The sequence below is a fragment of the Canis lupus genome, chromosome 8, assembly GCF_048164855.1.
Source record: "Canis lupus baileyi chromosome 8, mCanLup2.hap1, whole genome shotgun sequence".
NCBI classification, from domain to species: Eukaryota; Metazoa; Chordata; class Mammalia; order Carnivora; family Canidae; genus Canis; species Canis lupus.
The window spans coordinates 40,023,547-40,044,602 of NC_132845.1; the positions used below are offsets into that span (position 1 = coordinate 40,023,547).

The following is a 21,056-nucleotide window of genomic DNA, read 5'->3' on the forward strand; positions in this document are numbered from 1 at the left end:
CCCCGCTGGCCCCTGGGGGCATGGCGCAGACCTGGCCTGGCAAGGCCCTTGGCCACCAGGGCTCGCTTCCCCCCACCCTTCCCTGGCCTGTGGCTTTTCACCTGTTTTACCGCCTCCGCCAACATCATACCAACCTGCGGCAGGTATGCCTGCGAGGGCTGAGGGTGCCCAGCGTGCCCAGAGCTGCTTGTCCAGTGAAGCCAGGTAAGGACTCCCAGTGGCCTCCCACCTCCCAAGGGCCTGGGTCACCCCTTGCAGTGAAAGGCAAGCACAAAAGCCTCCTGCAGAGAGGGCTCTGGGGGCAGTGCAGGCGCTGTGGGAGGGGGCTCACGGCCAGCTGCCCTCCTTGGCACCCAGAAGACACTTGTAAAGCCTTCCTGTTTTTATTGCACATCATATAAAATGGACTGCACTGTATTTAAAACAGACGGGACATTCACAAGGATGTAGAGACACAAACTTTTTCTCCTCCCTGGTCGTCTCGCACCCCACGCCGCCCCTGAGGCTGGAGACAGCCTTACCACACACCAGCAAAGCCGGTTAACAAACAACATGCGTATTCTGGGCCCTTCAGAGCTGTGCTGGGCCCTCCTGCTATGCCCAGTTTGGAGACTGCTGGTGACAATGACAGATGTCTGGGCAGGAAGGCTGGGCCAGCGGAGCACCTGAGGCAGCGAGAGGCTGGTGGACACCTGGTGTGCTGGTGGAGGCTGAGATTATGGCCCGAGTGCTGGGAAGGAGGATGGAGCAGGGCCCCGCTGGCCCCGGACAGCCATCTCAGGACGAGGACACCTTGGCCACCTGGTGGCCGCCCACAGCCCTTCTCAAGCACCCAGGGGCTTGGCGGGGGTTAAAGGGAGACAAACGTGGGTGCTGACTGAGGTGCTAAGCTCCGAACACTATTCCAGGAAATGGAGTTGGGGACAGCTGCCCTAGCTTGGTGCTATGGCCCCTTTCACTGCGGGTGGAGGTGGTCCCCAGGTCCAGAGACGCCCACGGCAGCCTGGCTTGCTGCCGGGGGGCTGCAGACCCTCACAGGCTGCTCACGGCCAGGGGTGGGGAGGGGCGGACCAGCCTGTTGGCTCTGCCCCTCTTCTTCTTGGCTGCAGGCTGCCGCCTCTTCCTCTCGAGCTTCTCCTTCCGGGCCACAGCAGTGGTGAAGGTGATGCAGTGGGCATCCAGGAAGTCCAGCAGCTTCCCGGTGGCCACACGGATGCCCTGCTGCTTCAGCTCGGCCTGCAGCTCTGACAGCTCGAAGGGCTGGTACAGCAGGACCTTGCGGTAGAGGGCCGGCCTGGAGCGGATGTAGTGCCTCACAGCCTCCTCCGTGGCTGCTGCATGCACGGCTGTCTGGGATGCACTCTCCTCCTCTTCACCTTCCTCATCCTCTGCAGACTCAAAGGCCACTCCAAACTCACAGGAAGAACTGAAAAGAACCAGACAAAAACATTCTGTGACACTCCTCTCCAGCACCCTGAGACCAGGAGACCCTTTGGTTTCTGTGTCCCCTGTGGAGCCTGACACCCGGCATGGACGGCCTCGGGGGGCGAGGTATGCAGGAAGCTCCAGGCTGCTGTGTCCTTGGTATGCCAGCTGCCAGCCTGAGCAGGATCTGACCCTCGGCCACAGTCGACTACCGCAGCCAGCCCCCCTCCCAAGAGCATCCGGTGGGGTGAGCACATGGTGCTCCAGGTGCTCCAACGGTCTCCTCAGGAGGCTCACAGGGGACTGCCCTGAGCCCCACTGGGTTTTCCTTGGGTTAAATCCAGAAGGCAATGGGCTTTCTCAACGTCGGCATCAGGCCTGGCTTATGCCAACTCATGGATCCCATGGTCAGGGGACCTATGACACCACTGACCCCATCCTCCCATCTTGTTACCTTTGTGAGCTAAAGGAGCTGTCACTGCTGTCCACGGAGGAGGCCACTGATTCCTGGGACACAGGGAGCTGGGTGTCACCATCAGGATCTGGAGACTCCTCCTTTGCCTGTGACAGGTTCATCGGAGGGATGCTTCCACCAGGCTGCTGCTTTTGATTTCGGGGGCCCTTGGTCTTAGTGGACCCCTTGGACCTTTGGAGAAGAGGCCCAGAAGTGGCCCCGAGCTGGGCACGGCCAGCAGCCCTGGAGGTCCTGCTGGTGTGGGTCTGGCTGCACGGAGCCTCTGGGAGCACTTGTGAGGACTGGCTCTCATTCTCAGAGTCTGACTCCAGAGTCTGGTGAGTATACTGGAATATCTCCTTCAGTTTTAGGACCATCTGGCGTTTGGGTAGAGGGCGGACCCCAAACCTGAAATGGGGAAACAGCACAGAGCAGTTATCAGCAAATTAAATAATGACTTTGTGGAACTGAAATCTTAAATGCCTAACTTTTGTGAGCTTTCAGGGGTGTCTATTCTGCATACAACTGAGCTTACTCTGAAGAATATTCCAGAAAAGCCGTTCCCAGGTTTAGCGATGGTGGTAGTGATAACAGCCCTGGTGCCCAAGGTGATGAGCAGTATTGATTGGGATGTGACAGTTTTGATGGTTTTTTAAAAAATCAGATCTTCTTATTCAGGCTCTTAAGGCCAGGGCCCCGTCTCCATCCACATGGCACATGGAGACCTATCAGCTCATGGGGACCTGGAGTCCCATCTCTTAGCTCCTCAGGGAACTGGAGGTTTGGGGAACAGTGTGGGGAAAGACAGCAGTTGCACACGCTCCCATCCCCCAGGGGCTCCTGCTGCCAGAGCCCCACGGCGGGTCCTTCAGCTCCTGGCCTCAGCCAGGATGGACACATGGGAGGGAGTGGACCACCTGTGGGCAAGTTTTCAGGACCACTTACCTATCCAGTTCTTTCTTCAGTACCGGGGTCTCCATGATGGAGTACCTTGGCATTGGGGTGATGGGCACTTTCGGGGGCAAGTTCTTCCGATGAGCACCTTCTAGGTAGAAAAGAAACATGTTTCAGCACGAGGGACCTGGATTTACCTCTTCTGAGCTCAGCAGTATCACCAAGAAAAATACTGCGTTTGAACAAAGCCCAGCCACCGTTCTGCTCCATGAGAGCGGTACCTCCACCGCCCCTTCACCGAGACTCCCGAACTGTCTTCCCATTGGAAGGCATCACACGTGGTTAGGGCCACAGCCTTGTGCAGTGCTGATGCTGTGGAACAGGGCAGAAGCAGATAGATTCATGACTGTTGGGGGCTCAGGAGGAGGGGCACCGAGTGACTGCTAATGGGCAGGGGAAAACATTCTGGGATTAGCTGTGATGGTTGCCCAATACTACTAAGGTAATAAAAAACACTGAACTGTATGGTTTGGTGGTTTTGTGGCTACCATCTGTCACCATGCGCTGCTGTGATACCAACGACTGTAGTCGCCGTGCTGCTCCTTCATTTCCGTGATGGACTCCCCACCCCCCCATTGCAGGACAGTGTCCATGTACTAAAAACCACTGAATGGTGTATTTTAAAGGGTGAATTTTATGGTATGTGAATAATAGCTCAACAAGGCTGTTATTTTAAAAAAAGGAATCAATACTTTAAAGACAAATGAAACAACTCAGGAATATATAGAGTTCGGTTCTTATCCTTTTTAGGAGGATGGAGCCCTCTGAGACTCCAATGAGAATAGGCTTTCTCCCGAATAAAGCACAGAACTCTTTATATAATTTGCGAAAATTTGTCACCTCCTGGAAGCCCACCTCAAATTCAGACCAAGGTCCCTGGTCTCACAGCACCACCTGGGAACTGGTTAGAAATCCAAATTCTTGGTCTCTACTCTGGAGAGGCGCCTGGCCACGTGTGTTGCACAAAGCTCTCCAGGCAGTTCTGATCCCCATTCAAGGCTGGGAGTGCTGGTCAGTCATGCCCAGCTGGTTTTGAATTTGGGGAGGAAATCAAACACCAGGATGCAGGCAGATCCTCTGCCTACAGTCCACTTCCCTGCGACCAGTCACAGCTTCGTGGCGCCCTGCCCCTTCCCAGCTTTCCCAGGGGCTGCCTGGCAGGGGCTGACACAGGGGCTCTGATAGTCTCTTATAATGACATGAGCTGGGAAAGTGCACCCTCCATGGGCTTGGGGGTGGCAGATGAGGCAGGGCCGAGGCTCACACAGCAGACGCTTCACACTCACCCCACTGGCTGCTGTTTTAATTGAGAAGAAAATTCACATAAAATTTTAAAGTGAACAATTCAGAGGCACTTAGTATACATTCACAATGCAAGCACCACCTCTAGCTCCAAAGCATTTTCATTGTCTCCTAAGGCAGTTCTATACCCAGCACCCTCCTCATTCTCCCCTGATCCCTGCTCCTGGCAACTTCTCACCCACTTTGTCTCCACAGACTGGCTCACCCTGGACATTCCCTATAAACACAGTGACACGCTGTGGTCCTTTGTGCCTCTCTGAGCATCGTGTGTTCAAGGTTCACCCAGGAGCTAACACCTGTTTTACAGCTGACGATCCTCCACCATATGTATGGACCACATTTTCTTTATCCGTTTGTCAGCTGATGGACTTGTGGCTACTGTGAGGACTGCTGCTGCGAAGTCTGTGTAAGGGATCAGTCCTGATTTCCCCTCCTCTGGATGAGCTCCCTGGGGTGGGACTGCTGGGCCGTAATGGCAGCGCTCCGTGTAACCCTGTGAGGAACCACACTTGCCCGATTTTAAGGTGTTTGCCGTGGCCTCTCAGAAGCACTGTCCACAGCTGGGGGTTTTTAGCAAGGGCCCAGGCAAGCCATGGGATCCAGGCAGGTTTAGGAACTGGTTAAGCAACATGTCTGATGGCAAGCCTGTTCTCCCTCTGCAGGGGAGGGTGGGGAGGGGGCTCGCCACAGCCCTGCCACCCCCTCCAGCCCCTTAGCATAAAACGGCCTAACAGACAACCACCCTCCCCGCTACTCACTTGGCGTCTCCAACCCTTCTGATTTCTGAGCAGCAGCAGCATCACTCAGTGTCTGGGCGGGAGGAAGGAGCTCTGAAGACTTCTGTTCCTCTCCATCCCAATTGTCCCACAGAGCTGAGTTCAAAAAGCTTGGCCTGCTGCTCGACGGCACGCTGGCCCGAGGGGACCTCTCTCGGGACTTTCTCTGGCTAGTGCAGCTCCCTCGGGCAGGGGGGGTGCCCAGGAGGGCCGGAGAGCTGCAGCCACTGCTGTCTGGAGCCTCCCCTGCCTTACTGCCCGGACTGCTGGTGCTCAGGGGGCCTGTCTGCTCAAGGTTCAAGCGGTCAATGGGAATGGGTGACAGGGGCTCCACATGCCAATGACACTCGTCCACCGGAATTGGAGGGTCGCTGTCCGGCAGGGGGCTGCTGTTGGCCTGACAGGAGGCCACCTCCTGCTCGTCCTCGCTGTCCTCCACCTCCACGACTTCACTTGTGATGACCTGACTCGGTGGGCTGGGCCCTGGCGGCGAACACCTGTGGGGCTGCCCAGTGAAATCGGCCAGATGGGAGATGGGACAGGGAGCCGGAGAGCAGCGCTGGGGGTGCGCAGGGTGGGGCCTGGCAGGGCTCCTGCTGTCGGGGCTGCCTGCACTGACGGAGACCAGGCCTGAGGACGACACGGGGGGCGTGATGACGGAACACTGGCTTGCAGCTTCGGGCACACCCCTATTTTCTAATGGGGTCCAGCGCTTGACCTCAGCCGGCTGATCCACTGGAGCCCGGGACCTGAGGCCTGTTATCTGGGTCTGTGAAGAAGAGTCACGCCTTCTGCTGGCCAGTGGGGTGGCAGGCACGAACCATGACATATCCGTGGTGCTGTCCCCCTCAGGGCCACTGTCAGGGTCACACGGCAGCTGAGGGGTCCCTCTGCTCCCCACAGAGCCCCGGTTCCCTGACAGCCTCCCATCCCCGCACGGCAGTGAAGCCTCTCCTCTAGCTGGACTTTGGAAAGGTTCCTGATCTGCATCAACGTCAATCACAGAAAACAGCTCAGAAGGCTTGGGGCTAACTTCTAGAACTTTCCTTTCTTCCAAGGGACCATTAAAAACTGACTTTATTTTGGTTTGTTCTAGCTCCAGCTCTTCATCTGAATCCAATAAAAGGATAATCTCATCTTCTTTGTTCTTGCTGGATGGAGTATTTTGAGATCTGGAGCTCAAACAGCTAGGTTTTGACTGGGTTAGGTCGATGGAAGGAGATTTTTCTGGGGAGATCAGAATCCCTTTATTTCTGCATTCCAACAGGGAACTATGTTCTTCGCCCTTCTGGACACCTGGATCTTTAAATAATGTGAGGAGGCTCCTGCCCCTCCTCTGCTTCAATGGTGAGTCCTGGGAGGCCGCCCTGGAAGCTCTGCCTTGTGACTGGGGCACTGGCAAGGGTGACTCACCCCTGAGACTCTGGCCCCGAGGGGGCTGTGACAGGGGCGGGTGCCATGGGGGTGCCTGCTGGTGAGTGGGGATACAGGGGCTCTCCGTCCCCTTTCCCGAGATGGTGTCATTGTCTTCCTGGAGATGGCTCATTATCTGGGATGGTCCAGGGCATCTTCTGGGAGTTGATGAAAACATCCGGGCCTCAGGAGCATCAGCTGAGTGCCAGAAAGCACCTTCCTTTCTCCCTGGCCCGCAGCCTCCAGAAGGGCGAGGGGAGCTGGAACGACCCAGCGCTCCCTCCGGGGAGCCTGCTTTCTCTCCCGCGCCCTGGCCCTTGAGCAGCAGGGGCGTGGACTGTCTTGCGCTCTTCCTTTTGGCTGGGGCCTCTTCTCTTCCGCTAACCTGGTCACTTCCTAAGATCTGCACGGACACTGGACCATCCTCCCCGAATGGGTCAGTTTTTTCCTTGATCTCTGGAGCCCCTTCCCCCCGGAGCAGCTCTCGCTGAGTGGCTGCAAATTCATAAATTTCTTCCATTTCTGCCTCATTCACTTTTTCTCTGTCTTCTTCACAACCCTCAGGTTTCATCAAAGCCTCTGCTTCTTCCTCTTCACCTGTCCACATGGACCTCAAGAGTTCTTGGAAGTTCTCCGCGCGGCTTTCACAATCCTTGTCTTCCTTCTCCTTCCACGGTGTGTCCTCTGAATCTGTCATGTCAGGTGCTTGTTCGCACAGAAGAACAAGCTCACTAACACCAAACCTGCAAGAGGAAATGCCACGCATCACTACCCTGCAGACGCGGTGGTTGGGCACCCCAGCGTAGGTGAGGACCGTCGGTCCTGACCCCTTCCCTGCTCTCGAGCAGACGGGCCGTGCTCTCAGCCAGCAACACCCCAGCACCTTGAGCTTGAAAAGAGACTCCCGGACCTTTAAGGCAGGGCTCACTGACTCTACTGCCCAAAGGGGCACATCGGGCTGAGCTGAAGACAAGAGAATGGTGCTGCTGCAAGGAGAGCATGCTGCCTTGAAAGGCACTTGAGGCTCTGTGACTGACGCAAACCACAGAGACCAGACCTGTCCCCATCAGCCCGGCCCAATGGGCATGCCAGCCTGCAGCCTCCTTGAAGGCTCCCTGGTCTGACTGCTACATCAGGACCCCAGAGGCTGAGCTCATCCCTTCCCAGGAGAGCACCCAAGGTTATGCCAGGGCCTTGGGCGAATATGGCTTCATCCCAGGGGCCCTCAACCTTGTCAGGAGACAGAACACCTTGTCTGTGGAGCCACCTGCCACCTCTCCTGACGCTGTGCGGATGAGAGGGATACATGCTAACCCATGGCAGTTGCACTAGACACTCTACCCACTTCTGTTTTCTGGGACGTGGGACAGAATAGCCCCCACTGAGCTTCTATGGCTGAACAACGGAAGAGAGGCAGCGTCTGGGGGCAGCTGAGCTGAGGGCCACCCTCTCATCACACCCTCTCATCACAGGGAGCTAAAAGCCACATGACACGGCAGAGGCTGTCCTCAATCCGTGCTGGGCTCTCCTGCCAGTGTCCGCTCCGGCCAGACTGCCAGTCACCATGTCCCAGGCCGAGTCACTGGGGTTAACAGGGCAGGAAGGACGCAGGCCTGACCCTCCTGTGAACCGCCAACCTGCTGATCCTCAGCAGCTAACGTGAGATGCTGTGAAGGTAAATGGCAAAGACACTCGGACCTGTGGGCCAGAGCGCTCAGGTCGGGGGCCAGCTGGGGAGGCACGCCGGGGTCCGCGGTATAGAGGTAGTGCAGGAGCGCATGGATGGCCTCGGTGCTCACGTCACTCAGCAGCACACGCTGACTCCTCAGATCGCCATCCTCCACAGCGAAGAAGCCTTCACTGTTCACCTGAGAATGAAATAAAACATGGGTGTGATATGGGGCAACACAGAGGGCCCAGGAGGCTCTGTATGTCCCAGCACCGGCACTGGCCAGGTCCCACCAGCCTGCTGGTCAGGAACTCTGCGGTCAGGCCCTCAAACTTCTGTTTGCAAAATCAGACTGTGAAAGACATTCAAACACCCCATTAGTTCCCTCTTGACAGACACATCAGAGGCACTAGAACTTTCTGGTGGAGACCAGCAGCTGGCTTCTGGATTGCCGCAGCACAACATTCAAATCAGATGCATGTCAGTACAGGTCAGCACAGAAAGATCTGTCTGCAGCTCAGCCTTCAAGAGGTCGATGACAACCTCATAATTACAGAAATAGAAGAAAAGGGAACCGTTCTACAGAAAATGGATTTTGATTCAGTCGAGAAATCTGATGTTCCCCAATCCTCCACTCATCTCCTCGGACCACCACCTCACCTGGAATCTGTCTCCCCACTGCCGCAAGTGTAACAGAGGAGGGAGGTGGGTGCACGCGTGGGGGGTGCACAGGGGTGTGGGGGAGGCATGGAAAGAAGGAGCATGGGCCGTACTCACATACTGCATGAGAAGGGGGCACCGGGCATAAAGCACGAACTTGTGTGCGTAGAGCACCTCTCCGCTGTCCGTCTGAAGCTGGATATCGCTCAGGTGTGGGTTATTGACCATGGCCCTGAAGTCCGCCAGCAGCAAACCGAGGGTGAGCTGGAAGGAGGGTGCACACTGGCTCAAGCAAGCTCCCCAACTTCAGGAGCGCCTTGAGCTCCTGTGCACAGGGCTCCCATGCTGGCTCCCACCTCCCGCTGCCCTGAGGCTCTCTGCGGTGCAAAACAGCACCATGCTAGCTTCTTTCCCAAATTCTCCATTATGCCCAGTCCCCTGGCCTCACGTGGGGTAGGGACGAGCAAGTGGAGGCACAATGGCCGCAGTGAGGCCACAGCTGGGCCAAGCATGGTGCACACAGGGCCGAGCACTTCACAAGCACCGTGTGCAGCCCCGATGCGTCAGGCAGGGACGCTGAGCCCATGATGTTCGGGTACCCGGCTGAGAGGAGTCTCGGTCCCCCTCTGACTACCTGCCACAGTCGCCAGGTAGACCGTGATGAGGTAATGTAGCTGATGCCACTACACTAACAGGATGAAAGCCCGACTTCCAGCATGTAAAGCGTTAGTTGGAGGCCACCCAGGGACCTGCACATCAGAGAGGCAGTCCGTCCTGAGCGAATGAGTGAAACTTTGGGGCCACCTCCCAGAGCAATGGGGATCCCTGCCGGCTCTCAGGACCAAACAGGCTCCAAGGGCTTGGCTGAGGTACCCTCAGAATTCAATGACAGAGGGACAAAGCCTCATGGCAGAGCCCTTGAGGGGGATAGGAGGCTCCCACGGGCTCTCGGCTGGTTTCGGTCAAGGGCTGTCTCTGGGGCCAGCAGACTCGTGTGCGGCTCTGGAGGCTGACTGTAAGCGGACTGTGCAAAGCACAGGACCACAAGTGGGGAGCAGGTGCCCCGGTGCTTACTGAAGCCTGGCCGCCCCCCTCCAGGTGCTTCTCAGGTGGCAGGACAAACCCAGTCGGTGGAAGGCCAGTGGACGACACATCCATCCCTGAAAAGAGGATTCAGGTTATCAAAAGAACAATCACCTCCTGGCAACGTCAATCTCTGGGAAACGCCAGTAGGTGTCAGCTGGCCTACCCCAAAGGCTCCCTGAAGATGCTTTTTACCTGATTACTGGCTCTGAAAAGGGCTCTGTCCTTGCTTAAAGTTGGAGAAAATTGTGAAGGACTCACCTGTACGACATCCAAAGCACTTACAGAGACTGTGTTCTCCCCGTTATTTGGGGACAAGCCAGGAGACCTCAGATTGGAGCAGCTGTCCCCACACCACAAGGACTAACTGGTCCCACCACAGCCATAGGGAGGAAGGGTGGGAGGGCAGGGCCAGCCCTGGCAAACCATTTGGGTTCTCACCTGCGGCCACTCCTGAGCTGGCCAAGCCCCCACTGCAGGGCCACGGGGTGGCATTCAGCCCCTCTCCTGCCAGGTCCACAAGGTCCTGCAGGGCCTGGTGCTCTCTCTGGCTGGCAGAGGGTGATGGGTTCTGGGGGCCACAGCCCACAGGCTGGGCACTGTGGCGAGGTGGTGTTCGCACACCCAGCTCTGGCTGGTCAAGCAGCACAGGTGGCAGCGTGGAGTCCTGGGCAAGACCCTGAAAGAAGTCAGGAAGCCAAGTAACCCTGTGGCCACTACAGCAGCCACCAAACAGAGGGGTCCTGAGAATGCCGGCCACACCCAGAGCAACCCTGGGAAGCTTTTCTCCCATCACCGTCTACCAGCAGGCTTCTCTGTCACAGTGAAGGCCATGCCTGTTGCAGCTACATGTACAGTCTCTGAGGGTCCTGTCCCCCTAATGTTATCTAAATGGCCTCAAGCACATAGTGACTCCAGGCCCACCTGCATCAGGGTTGTCTGGCTCCTGGGCCCCACCCCAGGCACGGGGACAACTCCTCAGATTCCAGTATGCCAGCCCCCTGGGGGTGGGGCCCTGGACTGCATTTCAAACAAACTCTCCGGGAACAGGATACATTCGGGAACCAGGGGTCCTCCCATTCTCCCCAGGAGAGCCATCAGTTGCCATACAGACAAACACGCTACAGCCGGCACACCTGACTTCCTATCCTTCCTTCCTTTTTGGACTTTCTGTTGATGACCCGTCCTGCTGTCTTGGCTGCCAGCCTCTCCCCAGAGCCCACCGTGCACCCAGAGGGGGGACACACCTCGGCAGGGGCAGACCGCTGGGGCACCAGGGGAGGGACCAGGCTTGTGGTGTAGAAGGCTTCCAGAGCCCAGGCTCCAGTCAGGGCACTGCCCTCCCACAAAAAGTTCTTCTTCCCTCCAGGCGGCTGCAGACTCTGGCCAGCCTTTTCCAGCTCCCCCTGTAGGATCCTGCTCGCAGGAAGTGGCGGTGTGCTGGACAGCTCCATCTCCTCTGCAAAGAGCTGGGCCACCCGGTCTTCGGTCTGCCTCCCTGTGGTCTCCGGGTCTTGGAGTAACAACAGGGGAGGGCAGGCAGGTGCTTTCCTCTTGCGACTCTTCTTTTCTGGGGTGAACGGAAGCACAGGGTCAGTGACAGAGCTGCCCCACACCCTGAGGCCCAGCAGGAGTGGTGAGGCTGTGCCAGCCTGGCGCCGCACCTACCTGCCCCCAGTCTTATCCTCTCGGAGAAAGCGCTTTCCAGTCTCAGCACGGGGGGCACGGCCTCCTGCTCCATCTCGGACCGGGACAGAGCCATGGCCACCAGCAAGTCTTCAGATGGCACCTCGGGCTCGTTGACCTTCCGCTTCTTCTGCAGCTCCTTCCTATTGGTGGCTCCCTTCCGCTTCAAACCTCCGTGATTGCTGAAGCTTAAAAAGCAGCCAAACAGAAAGGTTAGTGAGGCCAGGGTGTGAGCACTTCCTGTGCCAGGAACATCCCTGCTGGACCAGAGAGGCCCAGACCCCATCTCCTCTGCATTGGGAAGAGAAAAGGGATAAACACAGACCCATTAAACAGAGGCATCAATGGCTCTGGGAGTTCACTGTGCTCATCCTGTTGCCTCATGTTAAGGTCACATGATCCTGGGCCAAGTTCAGTGCGCCCCAGAGAGGGGAGGTCTGGTCCTTCCATGTGACACTACCCTGCTGAGTTCCTGGCAGGTGTATCAAGCTCTGAGTGGTACCTGCACACTCCAGGTGTGGCCAAACCCTTTGGTGGAGTCAGCTTCCTGGATTCCACCAACTTCTGCTCATCAATCCTTCAGGTGCCCCTCAGGCAGTCCTGGCCACACTAGCCATGACAGGATCCCTTTCCTCCTGCAGGGCCTGTAGGCATCGCCTCTGCCCCAGGCCCGAAGGAAAGGCTTCCCAGCTTCCACTACCAACATGGTCAGCCAGCCTGGAGGTCAGTGTATAGCAGCAGCTCATTTGACTTGGAGATTGTCTTAAAGGATTTTCCAGCTGGAGAACCTAGACCACCTGGTGAACCCCAACAGACTGAGCAAGAAATAGGAGGGCAAAGGCGAGAGAGAAATTTGGAGCTCAACCCAGCTGTCAGAATGCTACGAAAAGCACCCTTTATAGAAGCTCATGCTTTCTCCTGGGCCAGGGGTGGCTCAAGAATCTCAGGCATCACCTTGGAAGATCTGAGCAACTCCTAATTCTGTTCCAGTTCCTGGGAACCCCACAGGTTCCCTTCTCCTCCCAGAAGGCAAGGGGTTGTCCCAGCATCTGACTACTCCAGAGTTCCATATACCCCAGGCTTGGCCTTTGGCAGAGGAGGCTCGAAGCCTTGGTGAGGGTATCCATTTGCTATAGTTTTTCTACTTTATCAACCTTCTAGAAGGACCCACACACATCTTGTTTCTCTTCTCAAAGGTTGTTTTTTTTTTTAAGATTCTATCCATTTATTCATGAGAGACACAGAGAGAAAGGCAGAGACACAGGCAGAGTGAGAAGCAGGCTCCTCATAGGGATCTCGATGTATGACTCGATTCCAGGACCCTGGGATCGTGCCCTGAGCTAAAGGCACTCAACCCCTGAGCTACCCAGGTGTCCCTTCTCAGAGGTATTTAAAAAGCAGATATATTTCATCTGAGTAGGTGGTTTCCATCCAGTCCTCGCAGAAGGCAAGTGACGGCTTACGTAATGTCTGTGCTAGGGCCTTAAGGCTTCCGATTCTGAGATGCTAGTGTTGATGTGCTACGATATGGACAGGCTCACCAGCTAAGAACCCACCTGTGTCCACCCCAGTCTCACCATGGGCCTGGCTCAGATGCCCACAACCTGTGTGCAAGGCAGTGGGCAGGACAAACAGGGCCACCACTCTTGGCCTTCCCTTTGCTCTTGAAGTCCCAAACCTACAGAAGTGCAGAGCCTACACTGGTTCCTGTAACGCGGCATCCACAGCACCACGGGCAGTAGGGAGGGGAGCTGAGCTGCTTATGTGCCTGTGGTTTGCACCAGCTAGGAGCAAGGCCTCCTATTGTAACACGTAAGCATTTAGTTCATGCACGTTTAAAAAAAAAAAAAAGGCCTGTGCTTCTGTCTCACCAACTGTGTGAACTCACTGAGTCTTCTTCACCAAATGGTAGGAGACTCGGGCTGCACGGAGGTGGAAGCTGTGGCACACCACATGTGAATGGACACAATCAGGTGTGTTACCAGATTCCTCCCTCCTCCAGACGACACCTGCGTGGACCATTTCAAGGCCTTCGAGGGTACAGAATCTGTCTCCTCCTCAGTCCTGGTGGAGACTCTGCCGGATTTCCTCCTCACATCTCATTTCCAGAATCAAGGAGGGTTCTCAGGCTCTACTGTTCTCTAATAATACAAAAGGCTTTAAAAAGAAACAATCCAAGTATTTCTTTGATTTTCCTCCTTTTCCTCTGACTCACCTTGATGCCTGTGTGCTACAGGCCCCGTCAGGCTGAGCTGTCTGCAGCCGCACGGCCTGGAGCAGGAGCTGGGGGCCGACGTCCATCTTCACTGCACACTGTTTCAAGTGGCTGATTCTGCTCTTTGGGGTGAGAAAGGGTTTGCCACAAATTGGGCATTCGGGGATCCGAGGTATGGAGGGTGTCAGTGCCTTTTCAGCCTCATCCAAGCACCTGGAGGAAGACAGTAAACATAAGAGAACCTTCTCCCCAGTAACGTGCATCCACGTCAGCATAGACAGGCCGTGGGCCCAGCCTGTCCTGCCATAGCCCACTCCTCCACATAGCCTGCAGTCAGCTTCTAATGCTAAATTTAGGTATCTGCTGGCTGAAGTGAGCAAGGACATGGCAAACAGTGGCAATGTGTACCCTAAGGAAGTGAGAACAGATACTCTAACATGAGAAACACGTGGTCACAGCAGCTCTATTTACAAAATCCAAAAGTCAGAGACAATCTATACAGATGAACAAGACGTGGTCTGTCCATATGACAAGATATTATTCAGCTGTAAAAAGGAATGAGATTCCAATCCGTGCTCCAACCTGAACTTGAAAGCACTACGCTGAGGGAAGGAAGCCAGACACAAAAGGCTACATCTTACGTGACTCCGCTTACGTCCCCAACGGACAAGTCCGCGGAGACAGTATATTAGCCCCTGCGAGGGGATGGCAGTGGGGGAATGAACAGTGAGCGCTAATGGGGACAGGGTCTCTTTTTGGGGGTAATGAAAATATTCTAAAACTTATTGTGGTAACGGTTGCACAATTCTGTGAATATAATAAATAAAAGCCATTGAATTGTTAACTTTAAAAAGATGACCTGGGACGCCTGGGGGGCTCAGTGGCTGAGCATCCACCTTCGGCCCAGGCCATAACCCTGGGTCCAGGATCGAGTCCCGCATCAGGTCCGCACAGGGAGCCCGCTTCTCCCTCTGCCTGGGTCTCGACCTCTCTGTGTTTTGTGAATAAATAACATCTTTAAAAAATAAATAAAAGGATGAGCTGCATAATATGGGAATCGCAGCTCAATAAAGCTGTCCAATGAAATGGCAGGGCTAGGTTGAGGCCTATGCAGAGGTGCTCTGGTCACGGCCGCCCAGTCTGTCTTCCTACCGGTTCACGTGCTGCTCCCTTCGCGTCACATTCATGGCCGAGAGGTTCTTGTGGCAGATCTGGCAGAAGAACAGCCCTGCCTCCTCCAGGCTGCCCTCTGGTGTGGCTGTGGCTGCTCCGTGGGGCCCAAGGCCCTGCTGCAGGGTGCTCTCCAGCACGAGGAGCCCGTAGCCCGGCCCTGGGGGGAGAGGGAGGGGAGTGAGGGCTGGGCCCTGCTGCCCACGCTCCTGCAGCACCAGGCGGACACGCGGCCACCGTCACCCAGCACCGGGCAGCCGCCCGTGAGGCCTCCCGTTGCGCGCTGCTCCCAGGCCCCGTGAGGTGGCAGCGCCTCGGCCACTGTCACAACCAGGCCCTGGCGGACGCACCGTTCCTGTCCCCTCCTGCTTGAGCCTCCACCCATTCCATGGAGCACAGGCTTCCCCTGCAAAGCTCAGCCTTTCCTACTGCTATGACCTTTTGCTAGAGAGGCCCTTGGCACTCACAGACGCGGAAACCTTCCGAAGTCCCCAGTTCTTGAATATTCCTGTGGCCTATCTTCCCACCGAAGCCAGAAAAGCATCGCACCTCATTTTGGTGCCTTATTTTTTTCTCAACAAAGAAATGGTTTCTCTGTCTCGAGCCCTGAGCATTACTGGGAATGCTTTGAAGGTTGATGCAAACAACCGAGTCACACGCAGGGCAAGTGCTGAGCTCGTGTCCTAGCTGAGCAACTCCAACGCACCCCGGTGGAGTCACAGGGGGTGATGCAATGGTGGATGTCCCCTCTGCCCGTGTGAACCTTAGAGGTAGCCTGAGAATCCTCAGTGCTCCCAGGGTGAACTCTGCAAACCCACTACCAGGAGACTATGTGTTTGTAGCTGCAGGTCCATCGATACAGTTTCTTCCTAGTTATTTCTTTTCTGTGTATTTTCACCAGAGAGGAGGGCTCACATTGTTCTGGGGGGAAAGAACAGAACCAGGGGTATGACGTGCCTCCTGGGGTGGTGGAGGGTGCACTGCATGGCACCTGCATGGCACCTGCACGCTTGGTGCCTGCTGCCTTCACCCAAGGCCCCCCAGACCTCTGGTTTACTCACACGTAATATACCACAGGGCTACAGGAAGTGGTTATGTGACACTATGAGGAAACAATCAAACAAATCTAAAAGTGGGAAATTTAAAAAGACAATTGTCCTGGACTCTTCCAAAAGTTGGTATCATGGAAAAAAAAAAAAAAAAACAGGACAAGGGGACTGTTCTAGAATCTAGACTTTAAAAGACTACTGAACTATAGCAGATGCAGTGTGTGGGACTTATGGTTCTGACCAATCCTTGTTCAGAAAAAAAAAGAAACCATCTATAAGGCTGTCTTTGGGACAAGTGGGGAGATTTTAATATGAACTGGACACCAGGCAGTATTATGGAATCAAGTGTGACAACAGCACTGTGATCATGTAGGAGATGTATGAGGGAGAAGCATCATGACATCTAGAACTTACTTTGAAATGGTATAGAAGAATCAGATATACTTAGGAGAAATAAAAAATACATGCCAAAATGTTAATAATTGTTAAATACAGATTGAGGGCATGGGGGTTCATTGTAATATTTTTTTTTTTTACCTTTCTGTATGGGAAAAATATCATAATAAAAAGTCAAAATAAGAGGAAGAGGTCCTTTGTCAAAGAAGCTAAATGCGAAATGACCCAAGGGACCCTTCATTCTCTGGCTAATACAATGAAGTGGCCAAGGTACGGTGCCAGCCAGAGCACCCACCCCGACCACGCAACTCAAGAATGCGGGTTCCTTCCTGCCCCTCTTTCTCCAGGGTTCAAACTTATCCTTTGAATATATAAAACTCCCATCATACCATGCCCTGCTGTCATCTCCTCTGGAGGGCCCCGTGGGGTGTTTTCTTCAAGCGTCGCCTCCAGGGAGCACCTTTCTGAAGCATGCTGCAAACGCTCAGGGTCTGCCCTTTTGAACTGCTGCATTCGCTGTACAACCAACTCTGCCGTCCGGGCTTTGGAGGGACTTGGCGCTGTCACTGTCAGACAGGAAGGAGGGGGCTGGGAGTTGCTGTCCGGAGCAGCCTCTGGCAAGGAGGAAAATATTCACAGTCATCTGTTCTAGATGGAGAAACAAGGACTCTTCCCCCAGATACAGGTTGAACCCAAGTTTCAAGGGGTTGTTTACCAACTAGTTTAGGTTTAACTCTCAACAGTGAATAGGACCAACTATTGGTAACTTCACCATTGGAGGTAATATAAATAGACCTGTCATAAATATCTATGACAGAGGGGCACAGCAGTGACTCCTAATGAGCACAGGGTTTATTTTTGGAGTGATAAGAATGTTCTAAAATTAGCTAGTGATAGTGATTACACAATTCTGTGACTACACTAAAACCAGTGAACTGTCCACTTTAAAAAGGTGCATTTTATAGAATGTGAATTCTTTCTATGAAGCTGTTATTAAAGAAATATTAATGACAAACATTTTTATCTTCCTAGGTCAGAAGTCCTCCTGTAACGCAGGGTCCACAGATGGCCTCTGGCGGGGATTCATGAAGCCCTGGCAGTTTTATGCCAGTTTCACAGGTGTGTGGGGGTGTGGTCTTCTGGGGAATCATGTGTAACTTTCACTGCTCCCAAAGAGGCATGAAGGACCAATGACATTTCAGTAACACTACTGAAGCCTTACAACAGTCTCTGTGAGCTAAGTTTTTACCACTACTCCACTGAGACAGCACGTTGACCACACTAATAAAAAATACCATTTAAGATCAGGAAGTGAAGGTGAGAAACATTTAGAAATAGAACCCAGGAGCCCAAAGATCCTATGCAAGGTTGGTTCTCAGTTCTGCTTGAAGAAGTCATGGTAAACATACGGTTCAGTACACCAAGGGCAGCAGGGTAAGAAACCCGCTTCAAACGAACAAAGAAAAAAGAAAAGAACAAAGGTGTTTAGAGGAGAAAGGAAGGACCTGGAGATTCTTCGGGGATTGAGACCTCTCTGGCAGCTTCCTACCGCCTTCTGAGCAGCCTTACCCAACTGGCCTGCACCACCATGACTTACCCACTCTGGACTGAATTCAAGAAAATGAGAGAAGCAGCATTAGTTTTGGTGTTCACATAACTTGCATCAACTACATAATGTAAACATTAATTGGAACTTCTAAAAGAGCAGAGGGCCCCAAACATAATCATGTAGAATATTCACGCAGGGGTTAAATTTTTTATGACCATTGTTTAAAACAGGAGTTGGCAAACTATGGTCCTCAGGCAGGCTGCCTGACTTTGTTAATGAAGTTTTGTTGAAACACAGCCCTTTCATTTGCTTACATATTGTCTAGGGAGTTGAGAAGCTGCAACAAAGACTGGGGCTGCAGAGCCAAAATAATTTACTCTCTGGCTCTTTTCAAAAAGTTTTCGGACCCCTGCTTAAAAACAGTACCACCACCTCTGCAAACATCCTGGCAGTGGTTCTGGCACAGTTACCTGTCTGGGTGGTCTGTGCACCCTTCTGGAGTGGAGTGGAGGCAAGCACACTTCCCTCTCCATTCTTGGGGGGAGCTGGTTCACTCTCCTGCTGCTTGGGGGCCCCTTGCTCTTTAGTCCTTGGGGCCTGGCTGCCAGACCAAGTTTTCTTCTCCCTCGGGCCTGGAAGGGTTTTGCCCCTGGTCCCAGTTGGTTTGGTCCTTTTCGGTTTGCTTATCTGAGTGCTGTTTGAGGCCTTTTGTCCCTTTCTTTCACCCAACACTTCCTTGCTGACATTCTTTTTCACCCTTTGGAGAAAGCTGGCACAGAGTTCCTTAAAATCATCATCTGACTCATCCATCCTCTGACCAGCTTTAAGGCTTGCGGGTGGTCTTCTGAGGTGTGAGGTCTATCTGGGGGGCCGAGAATGAGCCTAGCAGGGCCTCATTCAGACCTGCAGCTCCATTAAGGCTCCTCTTAGCTTCTCACTAGGACACCTGGAGAATTTGCACAACTGAGCAAAAAGTAATGCTTTTCCCTTCATAAGGATTCAAAATGTCTTTGTTCAGATTGAGTCCCTGTTAAAACAGCACGTTCAAAGTTCACATCTGAGAGCTTTTGTGGTCCAACAGATGCCTCTGAGATAGAATACATATGAACTCCATGCTCGGGTGATTCTCCAAGATCTCCATAATGGTAAAGCACATTGGTTTATTTAATGTCACATCTGTGAAAAATCAAAAACATCTAAATGTTATTAGACAGACACTGCATTCTATGCCATTTCTTCCAGGAAGGTACAAGAGGATGTGGAGTATGGGCAAAGTCCTCAGAATAACAATACCTGTGTCAAATACTCAGGTACAGCCTGGTTGACAACAAACTCATGGGGAGTTTATCACAACACAACACAAGAGGAAGGATCTAGTAACCCATCAAGGAACATGAGCATCTTGGAAGAGTATTGTTTTTACTGAAATCTGGTGAATGAGTCCCATGAAGGGCAGTCACCACAGAAACAAGATGATGGCCAAATGCAGAAAAAGTGCAGGGCCGGGGGAGAGGGTGGCCAATGGAGAGAATATGCCCTTGGATACTTGGGAAGAAATGAGATGAACACAGGAGGCTCATCCATCACTGATACCATGTTTTCAAATTTAAAAAGGGCGACTTAAAAAACAAAAAGGGCCACTTTTCTCCACCCTCTCTCATGCTAGCAAGAACTCTAAACTCAAGTGACTGGAATGGTGACCACCACAAAGCCTGGGTCTTATGGGCATGATTACTCTGGCACAGTTTAGTGGGATTCAAAAATCAAAACTGAGGGGCACCCGGGTGACTAAGTCAGTTAAGCATCTGCCTTCAGCTCAGGTCATGATCCTGGAATCCTGGGATCCCTGAGCAGGAGCATGCTTCTGCTTCTCCCTCTGTTGCTCCCCTTGCTTGTGCTCTTTCTCTCTGGCAAAAATAAAAATAAAAATCTTTTAAAAAAATCAAAACGGAATGACCCAGTGACAGAAAGTGCAATCTCCACCATCCGAGTAATCCGTTTAATCACCTATTTTTTCCAGAGTGGGGCAGACAGGCATACCTGTAATCTACTTCCCATGGCTGCCCCATCCTCATCTTTCCGTGTCACCTCGTTAGAGAAGCGTCCCCTCATCCTTTATCCAAGTGGACCCTCTCCAATCCCATTTTTTTTCCATCATCACACTTTACAATCGCATTTATCACAAGTTACCTTCATTTGTAGTAACATTTATTGAATGCTTATGGCATGCCAGGCACGGTTCTAATTGCTTTAGAAGTCTAGCTCATGTAACCCTTACAACGATCCTATTCCGTGGGCTCTACCCTCATCCCTTAACAGCCAGGGGTCCGGCATAAGAATGAGGGACTGACTTAAGCTCACGCAACTTCTGAAGTGGCAGGGCTGGGATCACATCCAAGCGGGTGGTTCTGGGGCATCAGCACGTACACTCTTATGCACTTACTGTCTGTCTCCTCCTAGGCTCAAAACTTCAGGGGGGCACAGACTCACCTATTCTACTCTGGATTCCCTGTGGCTGGTTAGGCACCTGATTTGTAAAGACTTCAGAACAGTGGGAGAGGATACTGCAGGGAGGGAACCGCGTCTGGGCGCCTGACTCGAGCCCTGGAACGTGGGGAGCTAGAGCAGATGCCACCCCCCGCGCCGCGGGGGTGTGCACGGGGCCTGTGACAATTGTCCGACAACGGCCCACGTCCTGTCCGCGCTCCCTCCAAATGTGCCGAAGGAAGCAGCAAGTTTCCGGAGGGCTGGGGACTCGCGTCTACGCCGGCAGACGCGGAATGAATGAGTGGGCAGTGCGGGGCGGACCCTCCCGCCCCCCGGGACCCGGTGACACACGGCCAGCCGGCAGGGACTCGGCCTGGGGGCGGCCGCCAACGCCTCTGGCAGCTACCAAGCCGCACGGCAAATTCCGATCGCCAGCCGGACCCCCGGGCCGTGACCCGGTGGGCACCCGATCCCCCCTCGCCCTTCCTCCCTCCAGGCGGCCCCAGGCCCCTCCGCCCGAGCGCGGCTCCTTCCTGCCTCCACACCGCGGGCGAGAAAGGCCCCAGGTGACTGGACGTCCTCTCCAGACTACAGGCTCCTAACCCTAAAACCCGACTCCTCCTACCTCCGGCGCCGCCGAGGCACCTTCTCAACGGAGAGCCTCGCGCCTACGCATGCGCCAACCGGCGCCCCCTGCGGAGGAGAGCGCCTGCGCAGGCGCGGCCCGGCCCGGGAGCCCCGCTTCCCGTCGTCCTCCGCGGCCCGGGC

At 54.2% G+C, this 21,056-nt stretch overlaps 1 protein-coding gene and 1 long non-coding RNA gene across 4 annotated transcripts; one reads left to right on the forward strand and one right to left on the reverse strand.

Moving 5' to 3' along the window:
- Positions 1–364: 364 nt before the first annotated feature.
- Positions 365–21,053, reverse strand: SLX4 (SLX4 structure-specific endonuclease subunit). Of its 3 annotated transcripts, none has more exons than XM_072835527.1 (15): positions 20,914–21,053; positions 18,272–18,977; positions 16,642–16,866; positions 14,790–14,967; positions 13,638–13,850; positions 11,405–11,610; positions 10,984–11,306; positions 10,178–10,415; positions 9,728–9,813; positions 8,771–8,917; positions 8,023–8,192; positions 4,894–7,067; positions 2,825–2,921; positions 1,880–2,287; positions 365–1,426 (listed from the first exon to the last, which is right to left on the reverse strand). In XM_072835527.1, the coding sequence occupies exons 2-15, from the start codon at positions 18,609–18,611 to the stop codon at positions 1,033–1,035; spliced, it is 5,199 nt and encodes a 1,732-aa protein (XP_072691628.1). In that variant the 5' UTR covers positions 18,612–18,977; positions 20,914–21,053; the 3' UTR covers positions 365–1,032. The 3 variants fall into 3 exon arrangements, with proteins under 3 accessions (XP_072691628.1, XP_072691626.1, XP_072691627.1); XM_072835525.1 differs by having other exon boundaries at positions 2,825–2,924; XM_072835526.1 differs by lacking the exon at positions 20,914–21,053 and adding an exon at positions 20,292–20,314 and having other exon boundaries at positions 2,825–2,924.
- LOC140638361 (uncharacterized) lies at positions 4,126–18,925 on the forward strand. Its single transcript, XR_012035438.1, has 2 exons — positions 4,126–8,698; positions 17,285–18,925. It is a non-coding gene; the product is annotated as an uncharacterized lncRNA (long non-coding RNA).
- Positions 21,054–21,056: the final 3 nt, after the last annotated feature.